Source organism: Aquarana catesbeiana, linkage group LG03, assembly GCF_042186555.1.
Source record: "Aquarana catesbeiana isolate 2022-GZ linkage group LG03, ASM4218655v1, whole genome shotgun sequence".
Lineage (NCBI taxonomy): Eukaryota > Metazoa > Chordata > Amphibia > Anura > Ranidae > Aquarana > Aquarana catesbeiana.
Window position 1 is genome coordinate 310535094 of NC_133326.1, and position 24304 is coordinate 310559397.

The 24304-nt window shown below is 40.8% G+C and overlaps 1 protein-coding gene across 3 annotated transcripts in view; it reads right to left on the bottom strand.

Moving 5' to 3' along the window:
• Nucleotides 1–24304, bottom strand: part of CFAP54 (cilia and flagella associated protein 54) — a 545361-nt gene that overhangs the window by 409212 nt on the left and 111845 nt on the right. For all 3 annotated transcript variants that reach the window (XM_073620268.1, XM_073620266.1, XM_073620265.1), the window contains exons 14-16: nt 22834–22971; nt 13241–13391; nt 654–718 (exon numbers count right to left, since the gene is read on the bottom strand). In XM_073620268.1, coding sequence (XP_073476369.1) covers nt 654–718; nt 13241–13391; nt 22834–22971 — 354 coding nt within the window. The remainder of the gene's footprint in view (nt 1–653; nt 719–13240; nt 13392–22833; nt 22972–24304) is intronic.

The following is a 24304-nucleotide window of genomic DNA, read 5'->3' on the forward strand; positions in this document are numbered from 1 at the left end:
TTAAGGTAAAGGGTCGAGAAACCTGTGCAAATTTTTTTCTATAAATAAATCCTTATGAATTAGATGTCTAATAAGCACATACATCAGTCTTCACATACACTATACTGCCAGAAGTATTGGGACGCCTGCCTTTACAAGCACATGAACTTTAATTCCAACCAGTAGGGTTCAATATTGAGTTGACCCACCCTTTGCAGCTATAACAACTCTTCTGGGAAGGATGTCAACAAGGTTTAGGAGTGTGTCTATGGGAATGTTTGACCATTCTTCCAAAAGCCCATTTGTGAGGTCAGGCACTGATGTTGGACGAGAAGGCCTGGCTCGCAGTCTCCACTCTAATTCATCCCAAAGGTGTTCTATTGGGTTGTGCAGGCCAGTCGAGTTCCTCCACCCCAAACTCACTCATCCATGTCTTTATGGACCTTGCTTTGTGCAATGGTGCACAGTCATGTTGGAACAACCTTTTACAACCTTTAGAAACCAGATTTACTACAACTCATAATCCCACTTTATTATGCTGACTTGTGTATGTACGGGAATGTACCTTTGAAATATTTTCTGTACTTTTAGTCACCCAAGTGTCTTTATGCAATTGTTATTTGTAACTTGAAAAACACAATAAAAACATTGAAGAAGAAAAATAATCTGCCCACCTTAATAAAGCCAGGTCTATTTCTTTGATTACTCAAGTCCATGTTCATTTTTTCATTTGACCTGTCTGAATAGGAAGGAACAAATATTATATTTACTATTAACAACAGCATTGTGTTTCATTGTTTATCCTTGTTTTTTGTTAGAAAATGCATCAAACTGAACTACAAAAAATGCAAATAAAGCATATTGGTTTCACAAAACAAATTAAAATGATTACAATAAAAAGCATAAAAATAATTCCTCAGGATAAAATATAATACTATAACGTGTTATTTTATTTATCCATTCTACTTAGGGTACGTAAGAAAAAGCCATTTATATGATGATGCTGCACATATACACACTCTGGTAAATCTCTTAAACCCTCAATATTCTTCAAGATTTAATATCAGTTATAATATTTTCACCAATTGAAAACACAAAGAAGCTTATTTATAACATGTTGGAAACTGGTTATTTCAAAAGCACACTGCTATTATTATTATTAGTATGTAACATTAAGTGCAGTTTATTTATTTTCTGTTATCTTCCGGACTTGAAGACATTACAGCCCCTGTGTGCTTAAGGCATAAAACACCTAGCGCTTTCTGGTACCTGGGGAGCCACATGTGCCACGTACTGCCATCAATTTAAAAAGTAACTCCGCTTTTGTTGAGAAAAAAACATTCAGCCTCTGGGTGATCTATGTACATTGCAGTGATTTTACCAAACTTTGTTGCAGATTCCTACCTTTTGTTATTTCAAAGAAATAGCGATTTGTTTGTCTATGTCCATGTACAATGTGAATGTGGAAGGGAGTGTTTTTTTAATTCTCAATCAGTTCCTGCACTTGCAGGGTTCTAATGAGGAAAGTGGCAAAGTCTACTTCCTTTTTGGACGTGATCTTCTTTTGGGAGTATCTCACCTAAATGCCATTTTTGTTGCAGGGGATGCCCAAAATCCAACTTGTATCTCGTAAGTCAATCACACAAGCAGGAAAGAGCATTTCTGGGGGGTGTACTGTACACCATTTGTGTACAGAAGGCCTCCCAGTTGCCATGTTGCATTTCACAGAAAATTACAGCACTGCAGATTGATAAGGAAAGGTCATTTTTAATAACATTGAATCACAATATGATTTCTGTCGCAATTGTTTACGCTTTATTGTTTTGTTTTTTTTTTTATTATTTGCAATTTTTTCCCCATGAAAGTGGAGCTACACTTTAAGTAATTGGCTGTAAGCGGACGTGCTCAGTTAAACACCAATGGCTTCTGCATTAGCATTTACCTACGCATGCGTGCACAGAGCTTCTCCACAAGCGTGAAAGTGGTGCATTTCAGGGGAAGCCCCATACACACACACAAACACACGTGGGTAAACGTCAGTGCCAAGGCATGCCAATCATGTCCATGTATAGTCATTTCCTTGTTTTGTTGGATGTGCTTGGCTGATGTGGCTCCCCAGGTCCCATAAAGGAATGAATTTATATCTCAGCACAAAGGAGCTGCTAAGTATCCATGTGAAAACTTACACTGACAAATGTCATTCATGCAAATAAAAAGTCACATTAGGCATAAATATTTAATAGTGTTGTTTGGTTGGACAGACCAACAGCCATTGTATAATAACATAGAATAGACAGTATGACATTTGCAGCATCTGGGAGAGTTCTATATTGCCTGATCCTTGCCAGAACATATTAGGCAATATTTAAATGAGGCCATAATCTGGTTACTTTATTCTTGTTTGTTTTAGTGGTTTCTTTTGTTTGTATAGTTCAAGATGATGACTGCAGTGTGCAAGATTTGTAAACAAAAGAATGATGGTACTGTAAGCACACCTTGTTAGTAGTATCTGGTTTGTCTCAACTCTCAGGTGAACCACCAGGTGAAAATAAAAGAAAAAGAGTCTAAAAAAGAAAGCTAATGCATCCATCAAATCTAAGAATTTTTATGCTGCACTACAATGAATGTTCGTTTTTGGGTTTAAAGTGATTGTAAAGGCTCGTTTTTTTTTTTGTTTTTTTTTAACCACTTCCCACCCGGCCACTGCACATAAACGGCGGGGTGGGTGCTCTCTCCTTCTGAGTGGACATTCAGAAACGTCCCTCAGAAGCAGGCAGATTGCACGCGATCCCAATGCGCTCGTGTCACCCGGACACGGCGCATCTCTGATTGGCAGGAGGGCTCTGGGATTGGCCCTCCTGATCACATGACGGCCGTGTCCAATCACGGCCGTCATGTGATGTAAACAGAAAGCCAATTGCTAGGCAATCGGCTCTCCTCACACAGAAGTTGTGGGTGAGGTGAGGAGAGGAGAGCGGATCGCTGCAGCCGGCCGGTGATCAGTGTGTATGAACTGTTTTTTACAGCTTTTTACTCACTGATCACCAGTGTAAAACACAAATGTAAAACACACATGTACACAAATGTAAAACACACATGTCCCAAAACACATGCCCCCACACACATGTTCGCACATAGTAAAAACACCTGTCCCCCACAGATTTACAAGTAAAATCACATGTCCCAATGATTGTCTGCACACATATGTCCGTGATCACCTGCGCACGTCTGTACATGATCATCTGTGTACCTATGTCCGTGATCACACGAACCAATTATTATACACTTAACGGGATTTTTTTTTACCAAAGACATGTAGCAGAATACATGTTGGCTTAAATTTATGAAAAAATTTTATTTTATTGGATTTCTTTTAAAATAGAAAAAAGAAAATATTGTTTTTTTTCAAATGTCCGCTCTTTTTTCGCAAAAAATAAAAAACAGAGTCGTGAATAAATACCACCAAAAGAAAGCTCTATTTGTGCGAACAAAATGATAAAAATGTAATTTGGGTACAGTGTAGCATGAGACGCGCAATTATCACTGAAAGTATGACAGCGCTGAAAGCTGAAAATTGGTCTGGGAAGGAAGGGGGTTAAAGTGCCCAGTATTGAGGTGGTTAAATAACAAACATGTTATACTTACCTCCTCTGTGCAGTTGGTTTTGCACAGAGCAGCCTGGATCTTCCTCTTTTTGGGTCCCTCTTTGCTGCTCCTAGTCCCTCCCTCCTTTGAGTGTCCCTCAGCTAGTAGCTTGCTACAGGGGTCACCCAAGCCGAGTCAGAGTCAGAGCTCCATGTATTCATTCAGACACTGAGCCTCAACCTGGCCCCATCCCCTCTCTCCCCTGATTGGCTGACTGACTTTGATTGACAGCCGTGGTAACCAATAGCGCCGCTGCTCTGTCTCAGTCAATCAGGAGGAGTGTACTGGATGGCTGAGGGGATCGTGGACATCGCTGGAGAGAGAAGGAGCTCAGGTAGGTAATTGGGGGGTGCTGGGGAGGCTGCTACATACAGAAGGTTTTTTATCCTCATGCATAGAATGCATGAAGATAAAAAATCTTCTGCCTTTACAACTCCTTTAATGCAGTTTTAAGCAAATTACACACAGGCCAATTGGCCTGTTTACCAGGAATGGGCAAACTTTTGGTATGTGTATACAGCTGCCTGCTCGACCGGCTTCTGTCAAACAGACATGCTGGAAAACCAGCATTCGATCAGGGTTCACAGCCAATGGCTGCAAGCGCTGATCAGTGTATTCTTGCGGGTAGAGGCGAGTCCCACTGTCAGAATACAATGTCTCAGCAAGAGAGATCCCTGCATCAACATTACTTGTGTGTGTCTGTGTGCAGATGGCCACCATTTTGTTGAAGCAAATATGATCATCCTACTATACATAGAAACTATTTTTTTTTCTTTAAAGATGTGCACATATTACCAACATTATACAATGTATATCAATGCAATCTCTTTTACTTGTATATCTAAATAAAATTATTTAGAAGATTATACTTTCCCTCTAACCACCCTCACCCTTTCTATGGCCTATGTGTTATGCGTGACACGTGATGATTTCCAATGCCTCTTATCCTGAATTCAGTTAAGCCTATTGAGGCTGATTTTCTCCACAATATTTTGTTTCTGAATATTCTACTTCAATAAACTACCAAAACATCAAAGACAACCTAAGAACGACAACCTAAGAACTACAGAGGCTCAAAGGACCACGGGACATGTAGTATCAGGACTGGAAGAGCAAGGAAACAAGAAGTCAGAGAACTTAGAAATTCAGCCAGGAGGAAGAGTGACATCACAGACACAGAAACCTGCTGTATACAGCTAAAGTAGCGGTCTCCTGCACACTCGCTCTGTGTTCCCCTCAGATTCCCCCCATCTTCATTGCAGTCTGATGAGTTGACCCGGAGGAGGAACATAGCCATAGCTACTGCACACTACATGCAGGGTGGGAGGTGAGCTAAGTGGGGAAAGTTTTTGTGAAGAGTGACCAACCAGAACCAGTGGCCATGACGCTATCCTTCTCCACCTCCAGTGGATGGATCCTTCATGATCTGTGATTCCATGTGTGACTAGACTCCTATAACGTGAAGTCTAGCTATCTGGTAAGGACACATCTTGTACTAATACGGTGAAAGGCGCACTTGGGTGTACGATCGCTCACTATGTTTGGACACATGTTGCAACAATTTATCACATTTATTTCTATATGGACTTATATGGAAATCCTATGGACTGATTATTGTCACTTTATTTCATCTCACATGTTTATATCACTATTTATTTAGTGTGGAAATTGTTGTTTTATAAACATCAGAGACAACCTAAGAACGAAATTCTGTGACTTTGCGAACTGTATATTGTATTTAGCTCTAATTTCTCCCACTGTCAATTTAAACTTTCTGCATTCTGAATTATGAATTTGACCTAAGCACACACTCATTTAATCTAGAAAATAATCTTGCTGCTTTAAAAAATGTTATCTGTTTATTCCTCCAACTATTCACATTATAGGACATGAATAATACTATAAACAGATTTGTCCAGGGTTAAAGAATACAAGCATGCCCTTTGATCGGGAGGTTAATACGCAGATTACAGGAATTGTAGTACCATGGATAAAATATCATTTTTTTCTCACAGGTCAATTATATATTTCAGCTTCTAGCTACCCCACTAAGTGGTTTATTTTACAAGGTCTCCAGAATCTGATTCTCCAGGCTCTAAGTTCAAAGTGTCCCTCTGGGTTAATTTTCCTGTTGTCTGACGAATATCCTTGCAGCAGAAAACTAATTTCCTCCCTGGTCAAAGGGCCCTAGTTCAAATTCACTTTGGCAGTGTTTTCAGCAGAGCTCACAAACACAATCCTAGTCAGTGTTATGAATGTGCTATTTTTGTTAATTAAATCAATCTTTCCATCCAGGTACAAAAGTGTACTTTATCTTTCAACCTGCATATCCTGGGTAGCATGTGTAGATGCACCAAAGTATGAGTCTACGAGGTCTAAAGCAGTTATGTATTCCATTTTATACTAGATAGAATGTGTTTATTTTCTATTTTGATTTCTTTCTCATAAAAATATGTTGTTGGTCTCAGTCTTCCCATTCAGTCCTTCTATAACCAGACAGTGCACAAACTTAAGGCGGGTACATACTACAAGTTTTCTTTCGTACAACCCAGCAGGTTGAACGAAAACAAAACTGTCAGCTCTGGTTGTAGCTGATGTGTTCTGACAGGGGGATGGCCCCCCTGCCAGAACACTCTGATCAGCGCTCTCTGCCATTGGCTGAAAGCGCTAATCCGGAATCGGTCGGCTGCTGGTTTTCCAGCATGCATGTCCGACAGACCAACATACGCACGGAACGAATGTCGGCTGTTTTGTTTTGAACCGAACAATGTTTCCTGACATTCGCCCGTGTGTACCCAGCTTTAAAGCTTACGTTAAGCCCAACAATGGGCCTTTTCTTGTTTGATGCCTTTAGGTCTGTTAAATATACCACTGAAAGAGTTGTATCTGTTTGGTAAATGCTTGTTAATTCTGACAGCAATCCAGGGAGCTTGTAACTTCATGTGTACTGTGCTGAAATCCCTGGCAGTGTTATCAGCAATGCCCAGATATTTTTCTTGAAATACAAAACACCCCCTCCCACGTTAAAGAGATGAGGGGTAGGCATCCTGAAGTCCAAGTCAGGCACAAACAGGCTTGGGTGACAACACTGCCTCTAAATAGATAAAGTACAATAACTGAGTGTTGTCAACCTAGGGCACAATCACCAGGTAGTCATAAAGTGAAAAAAGCCAGGAAGAAAGAACACTAATGAAGCCACCACATAAGGACTTGTAAGATGTACTAAATTACATATCACAGCTTAGATACTGTAAGGTGGCTGCATTAGCATTTTTCAAGCTTTGCACCTCTTTTTACCTGGTAATGTTGTAATTTACACACTTTATATTCCTGGGTGGCTGTTTACCCTTTCACTGTAACTATGGACCGAGTCATGGTTGCCTTGGTCTAAAAAACGATGTCACTTTCAGTAATTAAAATATGTACATTTCAGTCTTGATTGTATGTCTTAGCTTAGCTAGAGAGGAAGGCTGACCAACGTTTTACAGTGCTGAAGTTCAGGTTGCCAATGAGGGAGAAAGGAGAGAAAATCCTGTGTGTCTCCCTGGCATCAGAGTTTGTCCTGTCACCTCTCCTGCTTTTCTTTTCTCCCTACCTAATCTGTGTTCCCTCAGCGCAGTCTGTGCCATTTCTGTTTTCTTCCCCCTTCAGCAACAGTAAATCTTAAAGCAGTCAGCCTCTAGTGGCTCTGATATCAGGCACAGTGCCGAGAACAGAAAGCAACTGAGCATGTGCAGAGTAGGGCAAGACAGTGCATTACTGGATTTTAAATTGCATAGGCACTTATTTTTAATGTTTTACATAGCTATACTGGCAAAAGAGGCTAGCATTAAGTGATCTAAAAGTTCCACTTTTATCTCACAGAAAATAACAAGGATGCTGCATTTCTAGTAAAATCAACAGTTATTTTCTGTACTTGCTGAAAATGTTCCTAGCTTAAAAAAAGGCAAATTAATGCAGCCACCACATCCAATGACTGCAGTAAGTTAAATGTTTGTTGGGTTAGTTACACTTTAACCGGTTCCCAACCGGCTCACGCAGATATACTGCGGCAGAATGGCTACCCTGGGCGAAATCCCGTACGGGTACGTCCTTCCCTTTTTCGGCTACCAGAGGGCATGTGCGCCCTCTGCACGGCGGGAGGCCCGATGCCCTGAGGGGTGTACTCACTTGTGTGAGATACTGTATATCTCCCACCTATACAATTTATTTACATGATTACCCTCTTGTAAATGCTCCACTCTTTTTTTCTCCCCTCCTTATCCAGTGCTAGGTGGTCTCAGTGCTTGTTGAGTGGGCCCCCCGCCCGGTGTGAGACTCCAACCCACCCCTCCTCTAGCACTTTAGGAGGAAATTTTTTGGATGTGTTGGCAACTTATCTGTTTTGATTTTATTGGTGTGACCAGTCTTGTCATACCTTGGGGACACTTTGTAAGTATTATCCACAAATCCACTCTTTGATATATAGGATGCGGATGCCTATGCATGTGTATATATATATATATATATATATATATATATATATATATATAAATATGTGCTTTAATGAGATATGACTTATTTCTAGATTATATCCACATTATACTGCAGAGATATCCCCGAGGAAGGAGCCAAGTTTCTATAGTTATATAGGGATGTGGCCGCATGTAACAGATACAAACCTTTAAGTTATAGAATACATAGTTAGGATGGAAAAAAAGACCCATAGAGTTCAACCAATAACTAAAAAAAAATGTTTACCTACACAAGTGAAACTTAAAGTTTACTTTTCCCATTGCTCACTATGCTGAACAATACTCCAATCTTCTGATCCTTTTCTGTGCTCAATGGTTCTTCCTCGTATGCACATAGTAGTGACACAACATCCACCAAATATCACTGGGTCAGTCCTGGGGAGAAGGAAATAGCAGGGAGGAAATGTGGGCTGTGCTCTCTTCACAGTGCTGGGGAGAAGGTGTGAGTTATTCTCCTCTTGTCTTAGTACTTAGGGCTCAACCAGATCAGCAGGTAGGCCTGGAAATAGGAAGGGCTAGCAGCACACAGCAAGCTATGTGCAGACTGGAGCTTGCTGCATCTGCACTGTGTGTGTGGCATAGGACAAGGATGTGGAAGTGGAGGACAGCTTGCAGGCTAGTGGTGAGGAACTGAGGAGCAGGTATCAGGGGTTAATATGTTAGCCAGGTAACAGTCCACAGAAGCATACATTCTTACTTTCAAAATTACTATTTTAAATCTTTTCTAATATCTTCAATTCATACTTCCATTCATATATGCAATTCGCATTTCTCTTTCAATTCATAAAGGGGATACATTTTAATGGGGGCTGTATTGGAAGGAGGGGACATTTTGGCTTTGGAGGCACACCTTTGCACTCTGTGCATTGCTTCTGGCCCCTACACTCTATGGCTTATGCACTCCTGACCTCTGCACTCTATGCCTTGCCTACTCCTGACCCAGAGCAAAGTAGGCTTAGGTTTTATATAGTTAGACCCCTCTAACCCACTCACACTGTACAATTTGGACACACCCACCATTTAGCATTGTGAGCACTGCTATCAGCCCTACCCCAACCCCATTAAGGGGTACAGATTATGGAATTTTTCCTCTAGTGGGCAAGTGGTATTTTTCTTATGATAAGGGAGTATCAGATACATAATTCATGAATGTAATATCTAAAGAAGTATGGACTAGATCTGAAAAAGTCTCAGCCAATGCTAAAATAGGGAATGAGTGGGAAATGGGGATGATAGCAGTGATTACTATCTTGCAGGTATCTGCATTAGTAGATATAGAGGTCTTCGAAAGCATGTGTGTGCATTTATTTAATGAGGAAGTCAATACTTGCACATGCCTTATGGCAGTCATCTGCTAGGTTAACAAATATTTACCAACATATCTGATAATGATTATAACTAGAGTGGTTGTCTCCAGGCCATATTAAATGAACATTATTATTCAACTTCACAATTTATGTGCATCTACGTTACAGATTGAAGAGAGCTAAGAGATATTTAATTAGTTGCAACCTTGCTTTAGGAAATCCTATATTAGGTAGCCAATCCTCATAATAGACAGTAAATGAAAGACCTTGTAAAGAAATTCAGAAGCTATTACAGTACACTAATCAATAATGCACTAATAAAGCATTAGTATTCCAGCATCACGGGAATTAACATAATAGTGTAAGTACAGTCATGTTACCAAGTATTCCTTATCCCTTTCATTAACCTAAGTTTGTAAGTGGTGCAAATTGTAACATTTTAGTTTATACTTTTTTTAGGATTACCTTTAATGAATATTTTTGTTCATTTGACCTCCACAGATAGAAGCTTGTTGAGGTTGTTTGGTAATTTGAAATAATGTTCCATAGGCGCTATTTCATTGAAGAAAACTTAGGCGTGTATTTATAAAAACATTGCATAGCAATTCACCCAGTACATGTACATTCGATCTATACAAATGGGGCAAAAAACTAATAGCATTAGGCTATTTCCTGTGCTGATCAAATGTTTTTCAATGATTTAAAAAGGAACACAATGCATTTTGTCATTAGAAGGAATTTCCTAAGATACTTATTGCCATCTAGCAACAGATATGCTCATATTTGTTTGTCTGCTCCATTCACACAAAACGAATGTACATGTACTCTCACTGGGCAAATTGCAATGCAATTTTTTTTTACACTCACCCCTTTAAAGAGAAGTTCAGGATTTCAAAAGAACAAACACACATGCTTACCTAGTTGAAAGCAGCAATGTTCTGATACTGCACCTGTTCCCTGCCCGCTCTAAGACTGAGAACTAAGTGATCAAAGGCTACAGACCGCTCAACTCTTGGTCTTCAGTGAGCAGAGAGCTGGTGACTTGTCACTGGAGCGCAGGGCTGTGGAGGGGGTAGCTGGCTCAGGCTCTCAGTGGCTCGATAAAAGGCTAAGCCATCTGCCAGATCCCTCCACAACCCAGTGCTCCAGTCACAATCACCAGCTCTTTGCTCACTAGAGACTGAGAACTGAGTGGACTTTAGATGCTGTCGGCTGAATCTGGATTACAGGACTGATGAACTAACTGCACTCTTGTGACCCACAGGAGAAGGAGAGCCAAAAGAGCTTTGGCCCGACTTCTCCTTTAAAGTATATCTGAACCCCTGAATAATTTTTTTGCTTTGCTTTGAGGTTTAGATACGTTTAAAATTACACCTGTCGCATTGGCACATTCAGGACATGGATGACAGGTGTACTTTAACTGCTTCTCGACCGCCGGCCGTCAATTGACGGCCAGGCGGAGCAGCTCTCGTTGCGGGCGGACGTCATATGACGTCCTCGCTTTCCTAGGCCACCAGGGGGCGCGCGCGATGTCACTAGGCACCCGGTGCGCGTGCCCGGCGGCCGCGATGTCCGCCGGGCACCCGCGATTACCGGTAACACAGCAGGACCATGGATCTGTGTGTGTAAATACACAGATCCACGGTCCTGTCAGAGGAGAGGAGACCGATGATGTGTTCCCAGTACAGCGGAACACCGATCGGTCTCCCGCCCTAGCGAGTCCCCGCCCCCTACAGTTAGAATCACTCCCTAGCAACACAGTTAACCCCTCGATCACCACCTAGTGTTAACCCCTTCACTGCCTGTCACATTTATACAGTAATCAATGCATTTTTATAGCACGGATCGCTGTATAAATGTGAATGGTCCCAAATATGTGTCAAAAGTGTCCGATGTGTCCGCCGCAATATCGCAGTCACGATAAAAATCGCAGATCGCCGCCATTACCAGTAAAAAAATTTAAAAAAAATAAAAATGTTATAAAACTATCCCCTATTTTGTAGACGCTATAACTTTTGCGCAAATCAATCTATATATGCTTATTGCGATTTTTTTTTACCAAAAATATGTACAAGAATACATATCGGCCTAAACTGAGAAAAAATTTGTTTTAAAGAAAAAAAAATTGGATATTTATTATCGCAAAAGGTCAAAATTATTGTGTTTTTTTTTAAACTTGTCACTCTTCTTTTGTTTATAGCGCAAAAAATAAAAAACGCAGAGGTGATCAAATACCACTAAAAGAAAGCTCTATTTGTGGGGAAAAAACAATAACAATATCATTTGGGTACAGTGTTGTATGACCGCGCAATTGTCATTCAAAGTGCGACAGTGCTGAAAGCTGAAAAATGGCTTGGGCAGGAAGGGGGCAAAAATGCCCAGTATTGAGGTGGTTAAGATACATTAAAAACTTGGTGAACTGTGAATAATTGTAAATCCTTTCCAAGGACAGCATAAGTATCCAACTGATTGGCAAATAAAAGGCAATAAACATCCTTGGGTGGTGGACTCGTTTTGTGTTATTGTAAATGAATCAGTGTACTTCCTTTTTTGTCATTATATAAATTTAAAAAAAAATAGATTTATCTTCTCTTTAAAACCAACGTGTACAGGAAAGCAAAAACCCACAAAAAGAAAAAAAAATGTCCTTTTCAGGATTTTGGTATCCTATTTGACATTTCGTTTGCTATTAGTAAGCTTTTGGTAGCTGAAAACTGGAGGCTGGCACATGTTCTTTCACAACTTCACATTAACGTTGAAGGCTATACGTAATGAGTTCACTTTGGCATCTAAGTCATCATATTCTTTACGCAGGTTTCAATGTTTTGAAGCCGAGAATGTCATTTTTCTTGGAAGAAAAGGAAAATGCAGAGTGACATTGTCATTTCTCTACAAGTCGGAAAATAGAAAAATACTGAGAATCCTTTCATTCTGTGATGTTTTTTTATCCTTATTGCAGAAACTCCAAAAATCAATTAATATTTACCTAGGTATTACAATAGACTTGAACAAGGCATGAATGGTTTATTTGAATTCAGGATGTCCGTCTAACTAATTAAATTGTGAGAACTCATGAGAATTACTGGGAAATGCCTGCTGGGTAGGCACTTGAGACACATTATGATTTAAGCCAGTCAATTGGTTCCCAGTTTTAAAAATGAAGATTTGTAAAGATATACATCTATTTGTAAAACTGCATGTGTAGTCAATGTGAATGTAAATATATGGTTATTACAATATATTTTAGAATTTAAAAAATACCTAAGGATCAGCTAAACTAATGTCTATTGATGCCAATAGGGTCAGCTGTAAAGTATATGTAAATCCTGACAATGAACTTTTTTTTTAATATCTCCCTTTTGTTCTGTTAAAATCATCTTATTATATCTCTTCTAGAAGTACAAAGAATACCTATTGGTCCTGCCAGAAGTTCAATGCAATTACAATTGTGTATAATATACAGTAGTTTAGCAAGCTAAATATCATCCAATTACAGTTTAAATCTACTATAAGAATAAAAAAGAAAGTTTTTGGGCAAAATGAATCTATAAAATCGTATTTGATTTTCAAATTTCACTGTTTGTAATTACAGGTACTATGATTAATAGCACACATCTGCCAGACCGGTAATAAGACAATGAGAATGTACATATCTTGCTTGCACAGAAACAAAACCTCCCACTTGTTAGTAATGTATATAATACGATGCAACATAAATGCTTTTTGCTTAACGTAGATTATTTGCAACATCGACCATGCACCTATTCACCAGAAAAGATTAGCTTGATAATTTACCTGACTTTCTTCCATATTTCCTAGAGGTATCGGCCAAGGTTTCAGCAATTCCTGCCAATCGCAATGCAGCTTCTCCCAGTATAATAGCATCAGTATCCATAATGCTGGATTGTTGCATCACTTCATAAACAAGACAAAGGATATAGATCCACTACATGGGAAAAAGCACACAGCTCATATATTAACAAGTCCTCAAATCATTATATATGTGTATATGTGCAGTAATAAGTTTGACATTAGATCAGCATATGTGGCTGAAACAGGAATGGTGTAGCCGCTGTTTATTACTACTACTATTATTATCGCTTATGCTTTTATTTCAACAAATCCAAGTTCACAGAATCACACTGCATAGCCTTAAGCCCTCTCTGCCATTCCAAGATCAAGATCGTGGCCTCATAAGTAAAGTGCTTACTGTCCAGGCAACAACAAGGATACAGTACATCAAGAGCAAACCCATTTTGTAAGTAGCAAACATGAAGATATGAAATGCCATTAACTAAACTTCTTTTCTTAGCGCTTTCATCTTTGACAAGAGCAAGCTTGTGCTTTGTTATTAAATTAGGTTTGTACACTGCTACAGTTACTTCTATACTAATAAGTAATAGACATGTGCACACTGAAATATTTCATTTCAGAATTTCATTTTCGTCCGAAAAATACATTTATTTATTTACTCCCGAAATTCGTTTTTATTTATTTCGTTTGGTTAAAAAATGCATTTGTCCAAAAATCCGAAATAATTAAGGTCGAATCTGTCAAGGCTTATGGTGTCTGACGAATGTTCTAAGATTCAACGGAGCAGCTAAACTGGACGACGTCGCAATCGTACATTTCCGGTCGAATGTTCCGCCTACAAGCTATAGTAGAATTCTAATGTTGTATGACACTAGTAATAATTATATTTATTAATTATTATTACTAGTCAACCAACATTAGAATTCTTCTATAGCCTATGGGCGGAACATTTGACCATAAATGTCCGCTCGCGGGCGACTGCTTCGTCGAATCTTCATGTCGAATCTTTTCTCTCTATGTCGAATAATCTTGGACTAATAGAGTTAGGTTAGGCACATTGACCTTTTTTGCTATTGTCTCTATAATGTCAAATCTGTTCTCTCTATGTCGAATCTTTTCTCTCTATGTAGAATAATCTTGGACTAATAGAGCTAAGGTTTGGCACATTGGACCACAGGTTCGATGGACACAGATTGCTATTGTCAGTGTCATTCTCCTATCTATATCGAACTGTTGTTGCAACGAAAACGAAAATAAAGCATTTGTTTATGTCGGATCTTTCGGTTTTCAGATTCTGCACTTTCGTTATCGTTTGTTAAAACAATAACGAAAATACCCGAAATTCGGACGAAAATGCATTCGGACGAAAACTAATGCACATGTCTAATAAGTAATGTTACCAGCATATTAAAGTGGATATAAAACCTTACATATACCTAGTGAAGTGAACTGCCTCAGATGATACACAAGGATGAAAACAATCTCCCTATCAGTGACGGCCCATGCACTGTGGGCGCACGGGCGACGACCCCCCATCTATGCGCCTGGCCCCTTTCAGGATGCCGGACGCATGGATTCCTATGGCGGGGGTGGGAGGGGTGGTACTTTTTGAAGCACCTGATTAGAGCCAGAGGCTCTAATAGGCTTCAAAATAGGGTGGGCTCGGAGTGCGCCCTGATCCCACCCAATTGTGTGACGATAGCGAATTAATTTTCACTATTTTCACACTAACCTTCCTCCCCGCCAATCAGGAGGTAGGGCGTCAGACCTGTTTCCTGATTGGCCAAAGCCAGGAAGAGGAGCGGTCTCAGTGGAGGAAACATGAGCTGGAGCGGAGGTCGCCGCCACTTTGGTGCACTCATTGCACTGAGAGGAGCTGCTGCCTGGCAGTAAGTGCCAGGGGGGTCTGTCAGAGCCACGCGTGGGAGGGTTGGGGGTGCTGCCAGAGCCGCAAGCCCCGCGAGTGGTGGGGGGTCAGTGGGCACAGTGTCTGCATATGATGGGCACAAGTGGCTGCATGTACTGGGCACACGTGGCTGCATTTGATAGGCACAAGTGGCTGCATATGATGGGCACAATTGGCTGCATATGATGGGCACAAGTGGCTGTATATGATGGGCACAAGTGGCTGTATATGATGGGCACAAGTGGCTACATATGATGGGCACAGTGGCTGCATATGATGGGCACAGTGGCTGCATATGATGGGCACAAGTGGTTGCATATGATGGGCACAGTGGCTGCATATGATGGGCACAATAGCTGCAATTGATGGGCACAGTGGCTGCATTTGATGGGCACAGTGAGGCTGCAATTGATGTGGGGGGGTTCAGTATTTTTCAATTTGTTTGCGCCCCCCCAAAAAATTTTGAACACCAGCCGCCACTGCTCCCTACATAAGTTTTACATGTAATTCTGTCATCTTCGGCTTTATATACTGTATAGAAAGTTCAGATTGTGTGAGATTTTCTGTTCCTGTTAAACACTGCAGTGAAATCTCAGCATATAGCCAAGACAGCTGATTGGAGGAAAGACACACACCCCCTCTTCTCATAGGTAGAGACTTTCAGAGCCGATCGTTGAAGTTCAGGGCTCTGCTAATCTATTTATAGCATCCTCCTCAGCACAAAACTCAGGCTGCTTTTATCATATGTGAAGGAGAACTTGTCAGAAGTTATCAGGCTGATAACAGAAGAACGGAGCAGGAGACAGCTACAGGACATAGTGCTTTGAAGAACACTGCAGATATATGTGCCCAGCTCAAATTTCATGAATTGGATTTACATCTACTTTGAGGATAATAGCCATGTTTAAGCAGAATTCAGGCAAACTGTGCTCACTGTAAAATCCTTTTCTTGGCGTTCATCAAGGGACATGGGAGTAGTAGAATCATAAATACTGGGTTATGCTGCCAACTTTAGGAGAAACTGGACATTGACAAACCAAAAAAAGGTTGTTTGCCAGCTAAGTATAACCCCAACCACCTTGCTTCAGTTTTTTTAAAACATTGTATTAGAAGATCATAAACATAGAGGTGTAGGACCTGTGTCCACTTATTAACATCATAAAGTGGTCTCATGTTTTCTTAATCATTCATCATGGGACACAGGATCAGTAGAAAGAGGAACAATGGGACATGCTTACATGCTAGGGGTGCCCATACTTTATACAATCCTCTTGTACAATTTTCCTTTAGCTTTACCAAAACTATATGATATGAGATCAAACCTAAACACTTTTGATTTGTATGCAATCAGGCAGGCCCTTGCACTACATAGTTTAAGGTAAATCTAAGACCCCTTTCACACCGGGGCCGCAGTTGCTTTAGAGCTAAAGCGCACCTCGTTTTAGCTGCACTTTTGTGCCGCTCTTTGCCCGGTAGTGGGGCGCTTTTAAAAAGGTGTTAAAGACTCCCTTTTTGCGGCACTTTCAAAACGCTTTTTAGGCGCTGCCCATTCATTCCAATGGGCAGGGGCGTTTTACAATGCTCCCAACCCACCCCAAAGATGCTGCTTGCAGGACTTTTTTTCCCATCCCGCAAGCGCACCGCCCCAGTGTGAAAAGGCACACTGGAATGACAAAGAGGTGGTTTACCGATGCTTAGCAGAGGCTATTTCTAAAGCGCCTGAAAACTGCCCCAGTTTGAAAGGGGTCTAAAGGAAAGTGAATAAGAAAGTTGTATAAAGTATGGCCAGCTTAGCTTGCACCTGTAGATGTCTGATGTCTGTTTGATTGGAAAAGGCTGAACTTTTATTAGGTTAGTAGGCTTGAAAAATTACCTGTCTTAGCCACCAAGAAATTGTGGAACAAGGCTGTCCCTTACAGGAGCTTACAGGAATGAACAGGAATGAGAATAAAGAAAAAAAAAAGAAGTCTGTCTAAAGAAGCTGAGAGGTAGACACAAACATCTTCAACCATATACAAGTGATAGAGGCATATCTCCTTAGGATGAACTACAGTAGGACAGAGAAATGGGAGGTAGAAAGTAGATGTCAAGACAAAAGAATGCTCATTGCCTCAACACAGCCTTATCCTTGTGAAGGGTAAGAAAAAGTTCATGGCAAGACTATAATGCCAACTTAGATACTTGTCTAGCAGGGGTGATGGCAATGAGTAAAACTTTATTTTAGGGCTGAGGAATCATGGAAGATGAACAAGTGGAATGTGAGCAACACCTTGTACAAAGGCCTTTACTAGGGAGGTATTCCGAATGAGATTGTGAGAGCTGATATCTCCCCCCTAAAGAAAGGTCAGTATCTGTCCTACAGAGTATAATAGATAAAATCTCCTGTCCTCTTGGAAAAATCTTCTGGCCTCACACAAGACAAATATGCTTTCCAGGTGCAAAGATACACCATGGGTGGCATAGACAGAAGCATAGGAATGATTGAGTAAGAATGAATGAGTCAAACAGATCCCTATCTCTTAGAACCTAAGCTTCAACAGCCATGCTGTCAAAGTCAGCAACCATGACACAGGGAGGATAATAAACTGGTCTATGAGACAGAAGATCCGGATGAAGTTGAAGGGCCCATGTAGCGTTTGCCAGGAGTCTGATTAGGTTGGAGTAACACATTCTCCTGTCCCAAATTTGGTGCTATAAGGATCATCAGAATGCTTTAAAGAGAAAAGGAGGGAAAAAATAGATCAAGTTGTACTGATCCCACAGAACCACCAGAGGATCAACTGCTTCTGCTAATGGATCCCCGTAACTGGAGACAAATCTGTCCAGTTTGATGTTTGGCCTGGTGGACAGGAGGTCCATGTCCAGTGTCCCCACCAAAGGCACAGGTCCTAGAACACTTTGGGATGAAGAGGTCATTCTTATGCCGTGTACACACGAACTGACTTTTTGTCGGACTGAACTCCGAAGGACTTTTCGACAGAGTTCCGACGGAGTTCCAACAAAACGGACTCGCCTACACACGATCACACCAAAGTCCGATCGTTTCGGACGTACGACCGGACTAGAATAAGGAAGTTCGTAGCCAATAGCTGCCCTTGCGTCCTTTTTTGTCAGTCGGACTAGCATACAGACGAACGGATTTTTCGATTGGACTTGAGTCTATCGGAAAGATTTGAAACATGTTCTATTTCTAAAGTCTGACAGATTTTTCGACAGAAAAGGTCAGATGAAGCCCACACACGATCGAATTGTCCGACGAATTTGTTCCGCCGTACCAGTTCGGTCGAAAAGTCTGGTCGTGTGTACACGGCATTAGGCACTGATGACTGAGGTAATCTGCTAGCCCACTGTCCACACCTGGAATGTGGACCCTGGACAATGCTGAAATGCAAAGTTCTACCCAAGACATAAGAGTTTAGAGAATTTACTAAAGACTGTGCAAGTGCAGTTGCACTAATTTTTCCCAGAGCTTAATGAATGTGGTGAAGCTTTGTTAAAGCGGAGTTCCACCCATAAATGGAACTTCCGCTTTAAGGGAAGGTGACCCCCTGACATGCCCCATTTGGCATGTCATTTTTTTTGGGGGGGGAAGAGTGGAAAGCCTCTTTTTATAGGGTTCCAGCTCCCACTTCCTCCCAGGGCACCGCACCACCAGAAGGAAGTTCACCTCTCCCCCCTCCCTCTCGGCAATCATCTGGGACATGTCACAGGTCCCAAATGATTGCCTGGCCAGTCACAGTGCTCAGCGCGGCTCGCGCCTACTCATTGCGTGCCCGGCTGTGTGGTGCCCACTGTGACAATGCTGGCGCCGCAGAGAGGAGAGGGAAATGAGCGGGGCTTCGTTCCCCCGCATTGCTGGATCCTTTTTTTTTTTTTTTCGGCGGAACTCCGCTTTAAGAATACCCAATAAGGTGCAAGGAAAATTTTAAAAAAATAGCATTTTTGCTTGCACATGATTGGATGTTGGAAATCATCGGAGCTCTACCACATTCACATTCACATTCAAGAGATAGATGAATATCTTGGAACTCCTGTATGCCGATAGGGAGATAAGCTTCCACTGGCGACCAAGTTCCCTGCACTGTCAGGGTGTCCAGGATGCCTCCCCAGCCTGTCAGGCTGGCATCCATCACAAAGATCTTCCAGGATAGTGCAAGAAAAGGATTTGCCCGATTCCATGGCTAAGTTGGTGAGCCACCAGGTCAGAGGTCCACCCTCCTAGGACACTAGCAAAAAATTGAAAAATCATGTGAGTGGGAGGAGTTATCTTTGGCTGGCCAACAGCCTTTTTTGGTTTGCTAGTCTCCATTTCCTCTTAAAGATGGGCAGTATAACCCATTGCTCATGATTCTACTGTTCCTGTGCCCCTTGATGAACAATTAAGAAACAGGGTTTAAATTAATACAAATTTACTGTTTTACCCACTAAGCAATCTATAATTCTGTAAGCCAACCTTGTGATTTATGCACATTTCTCACCTTGCACACCCATGCAAGTAGCATACCTGTAATTTACCCCTCTGCCTCCAGCTTATTCATTGGAAAATATATCAGCAGTATAATTTCTATTCATTTGGCATAGAAAGATCCTGGAAGCAGTAAGGCAAGCCACAGATTATGCAAAAATCACTCAATTCCCCCATCAACACTGATGTAGTCTGACAGCAGGGGGTTTCCCCACCATCAGAATACAATGATTACTGCTGACGAATATAGCCGCTGGCAGTGATCGCATGAGAAAAACTTGACAGGTTGGTTGTACAGAAATTGATCCAACTTTGGCTGGACCAAAGTCGTCTATGGTTCAGCAGGAACCGGACACATTTCAAGCCATCTATGGGCAAGTTAGTTGTACTGAAGTCAATCTATCGATACCTGTGGTTGAAGGAAATAAAATTGCATGATTTATGGCATGCTTTAAGATGAATACAGTGTTCTTCCAAGTTGTGCAGTGTGGCAGAGGTATATGAATCAAAAGACTGGTGGAACAGATTTACAAATTCCTCAATAGGTAAAGCAGTAATGACACAGTATATATATTTTGTAATTTGTATGTATATATTTATAACTCTGCACTTAGCTGTCTGCCACCTGATTTTAAATTCTGAAAGGAAATTAAACACACAGTAGGTGTTTCATTTTTAAAACAATGCAGGAGACTCTTCCCAGTAAGTCAATGACCATCTGTTTGAATGTCATTCACTTTCAGGATAAAATATTCTCATGGTTTTAGTTCATGCTGCCAGAAGGCAGAACCTGTCTTTATAAGGAGATTGCTAACACAACAATTTGAAAGATATGGTTTTCCGTAAGAACATTTGGAGCTGATTTTTTTAAAACTGCTGCAAAAAAAGATGTAATTAATCAAAACTATAAAGAAAAAAAGAATCATCACCAGCACATCTTGGTATTGTAATGATCTTATCCTTTATTCGTATAACGCAACAGCCATCACAAACCGATTCAGGACCTCGCAGGATACTTTTCTCAAGGCAGTAAGGGATCCTGTGAGGTCCTAAAATGTTGGCCTGTGATGCCTGTTGCTTTATGTGAATAAAAGACAAGGTTTTAACTATACCAAGGTGTGCTGGTGAAAATGATTTTTTCCTTATGATTATATGGTGACACCATCCACCAATTCACTACAGCACCCTCCATAAACTGTGGGCAACTCTATGAGGTGGGTAACAGATGAAATATAGCTATTCATAGCAACCAATCCATTAAGTGAAACAGGGAAGAACTATCATTAGTGATTGTTGTGAGCAACAGCCCTTTGTTGCACTGTGTGTAAAGCAGTCCCAATGTACTCATGGTATCTAGCAACCACAGAATTAACAGACAAAAGAGTGCCCCTTTTATTCTCCCTATCCCGTCTTGTTGTGCATAACAGATCCATTTCTCAGGCATAAAGGAGCCATTCTCCTAGTGTTACCTCAAGTCTGACTATGAAGCAAATTAACGCTAGTGAAAATATAGTGTAAAGGATGTGAGAACTAGCCACTTCACTCCAAAGCAGACTGGGGCGGACCTGCATTTTTGTGGAAGGCCTTAGTAAAAGTTGAAAGAAATGTAGTTCTGTGCTACTAATATAACATAAGTGCTATATATTAAATCTAAGAGGTTGCTGCTTAACACCAACTGTTATTAGCAGACCAGAATAAAAAGAAAAATATGTGAAGCACTCCCTCTTTTCCAAAGTTTTAAAAAATACTATATAGTATAAACACAAAATAAAATGGTGACCCCTAATGGGAGTATTATATGTAACACCAAAATATATTTTATATATATATATATATATATATATATATATATATATAGATAGATAGATAGATAGATAGATAGATAGATAGATAGATAGATAGATAGATAGATAGATAGATAGATAGATAGATAGATAGATAGATAGATAGATAAGTAAAACACAAAAAAATGGTATGTGCAACCAGTGACCTCTAGTGGGTACAAAAATTATAACAAATATATATGTCAGACAAAGTCCATGCCAGTAATATCTTCTGTAAACCAATGCTCTCCACACACAATCCAACAGTGAATGATAACAAATGAGTGACTTAACACCAAGTGGACCCTCCACCGGTCACACTATGCGCTCACCTCCCAGAGCGGCCCCCCAATTGGACCAAGTAGCACCTTCCCCCTTTGGGGTCTCAATCCAGAATCTTTAAGCTCCCAAAAGTGGACTCCTGTAGGCGTGGTCTCTCATATATGATGGCAACATAAGGGTAAAAAAGGAACTAGCATAGTGTAATACTGTAAAACAAAATCTATTTCAAATACAAGCAACTATTCCACTCACATTTAGGAATGCACTAACTCTGGTGCATACAGGTGTTGAACTTGAAAATATACAGATCCGTCCCTGGGGTCACAAAATCGTCTGCAAGTCCTCTGCCTTGCTGCCCTTATGGGTAATTGTGTACTTCCTACAAACAATGCCATGACGTCACAAGCCCCGCGCCTGATGTGTTTCATCACTCACATGCGACTTTATCAAAGGGTATGATACTCATGTGAGTGATGAAATGCATCAGGGGTGGGGCTTGTGATGTGATTGCGTCGTTTGTAGAAAGTACATGATCACCCATGAGCGCAGCAGGGCCGAGGACTTGCAGACGATTTTGTGACCCCAGGGACGGATCTGTATATTTTCAAGTTCATCCCCTGTATGCAACAGGGATATTGCATTCCTAAATGTGAGTGAAATAGTTGCTTGTGTTTTAAATAAACTTCGTTTTACAGTATTACACTATTCTAGTTCCTTTTTTACCCTTATGTTGCCATCGTATATGAGAGACCACGCTTTCAGGAGCCCACTTTTGGGAGCTTAAAGATTCTGGATTGAGACCCCAAAGGGGGAAGGTGCTACTTGGTCCATATGGGGGCCGCTCTGGGAGGTGAGTGCATAGTGTGACTGGTGGAGGATCCACTTGGTGTTAAGTCACTTATTTGTTATCATTCACTGTTGGATTATGTGTGGACAACATTGGTTTACAGAAGATATTACTGGATTCATGGACTTTGTCTGACATATATATGTCTTAGTAAAAGTTAGTTTTAAAATCAAGAAACGTGACAAAGAGACCTTGTTTAATTTGTAATAAAATGAAAAGGGGTTTGACGCATTCCTATTAATTCAACCATACCTTGCTGTTCATTTCACACTTTTGTGTAAATTTGGATCCATCAACTGCGCCAGTATGCATTCTCTGCACTCCCGTCTTGCATTTTTGCCACAGAAATAAAATAACATCAATTACAACATCCCTGTCAGGCTGGACATCCTGGAACAAACGTTTATTGTGTTAATCAGGAACAAGCATCCACAATCCACATTTAGTCACATATGAATAACAATACCTATGGAATTACTTGTACATGACTTGTATTTACACACATGACCTTTGACTGAATTGATCAAACTGCCTAAGAAGGAAGTCAAAGGTTGACAGGGAATGTGCCTATCTGTGCAGGGGTTTAGAATGTAAAGGATTAATAGTGGTTTGAAACTGATGTCTTTCAGTGATCAAGGATTTTCTCATTTCTAAATGAACAACAGTCTTTTGGTTTACTCAAATGTCCAAGGGATTAAATCGGTCCTATCAATAAAATTCATACATCACATGGATCAATAAGATACGTGTCAGCATTTCTCAGCTCCAATTGTGGCCTAAAGCCTAGGCAGTCAAAATCACATGGTCTCCGACAGCAGCACTGGGGGCACTTTCCATCTTTATGGACTGCAAAGAGTTTGTTGTCTCCAAACTGAGCCTGTCTGGAAGCCTTGCAGTGAAATAACAGAAGCAGCAAAGCACAATCATTGCACTGTTGAATGTGTATTAAGCAAATATGTCTGCCCCCATCACGTTATACATATGTGTGTTTATTGACAGTATATGCTGAAACTTTATTTTAAGCATATACAGTAAATATTAATAAGGAAGAAAATTTTACTTAAGCTGTCCTGTATGACACATACAGCAACCTAGAAATTATAGAAAAAAAAAAAACTATAGATCCTAGTGAAGGGAATATAAGAACATATTTTATCAAAGTTGTACTGTATGTCAGCAGATTACTGTATTTATCAGCGTATAACACGCACTTTTTACCCCTGAAAACAGAGGGTAAACAGTGCCTGCGTGTTATACACCAATAATATGTTTTACCAACAGAGGGGCCCCGGGAGCCACCCATTGGGGGGTGTCAGGCCGGCCACCCCGCCTCTCCTGGCCCTGGGACAGTGCTGCCTGCATAGTCTAAAGTTAAGAAAAAAATCACTTGCCAGCCCCTTCTCCTACACTGCTCCTCCTGTCTCAGTGTTAATGAAGCTTGTAAATATCTCAATAGCTCAGTTTTTTCTGGCTGCTCTCCTCCTCAAGTGTAGCTTTAGATTGGAGGAGGAGAGCGGTCACATGACCATCTATGTAACATCAGAGGAGAGCAGTCATGTGACCAGCTCAGTGAAAAAAATGGAGCTATTGAGGTTTATGCAAGCTTCATTTTACAATATGAGTGACACAGGAGAAGCAGTGTGGAAGGGGCTTGCAGTGATTTATTCTTAAATGTAGAGTATGCTTGCAGTGCTGTCCCAGGAGACTGGGGGTCTCCTGTGAG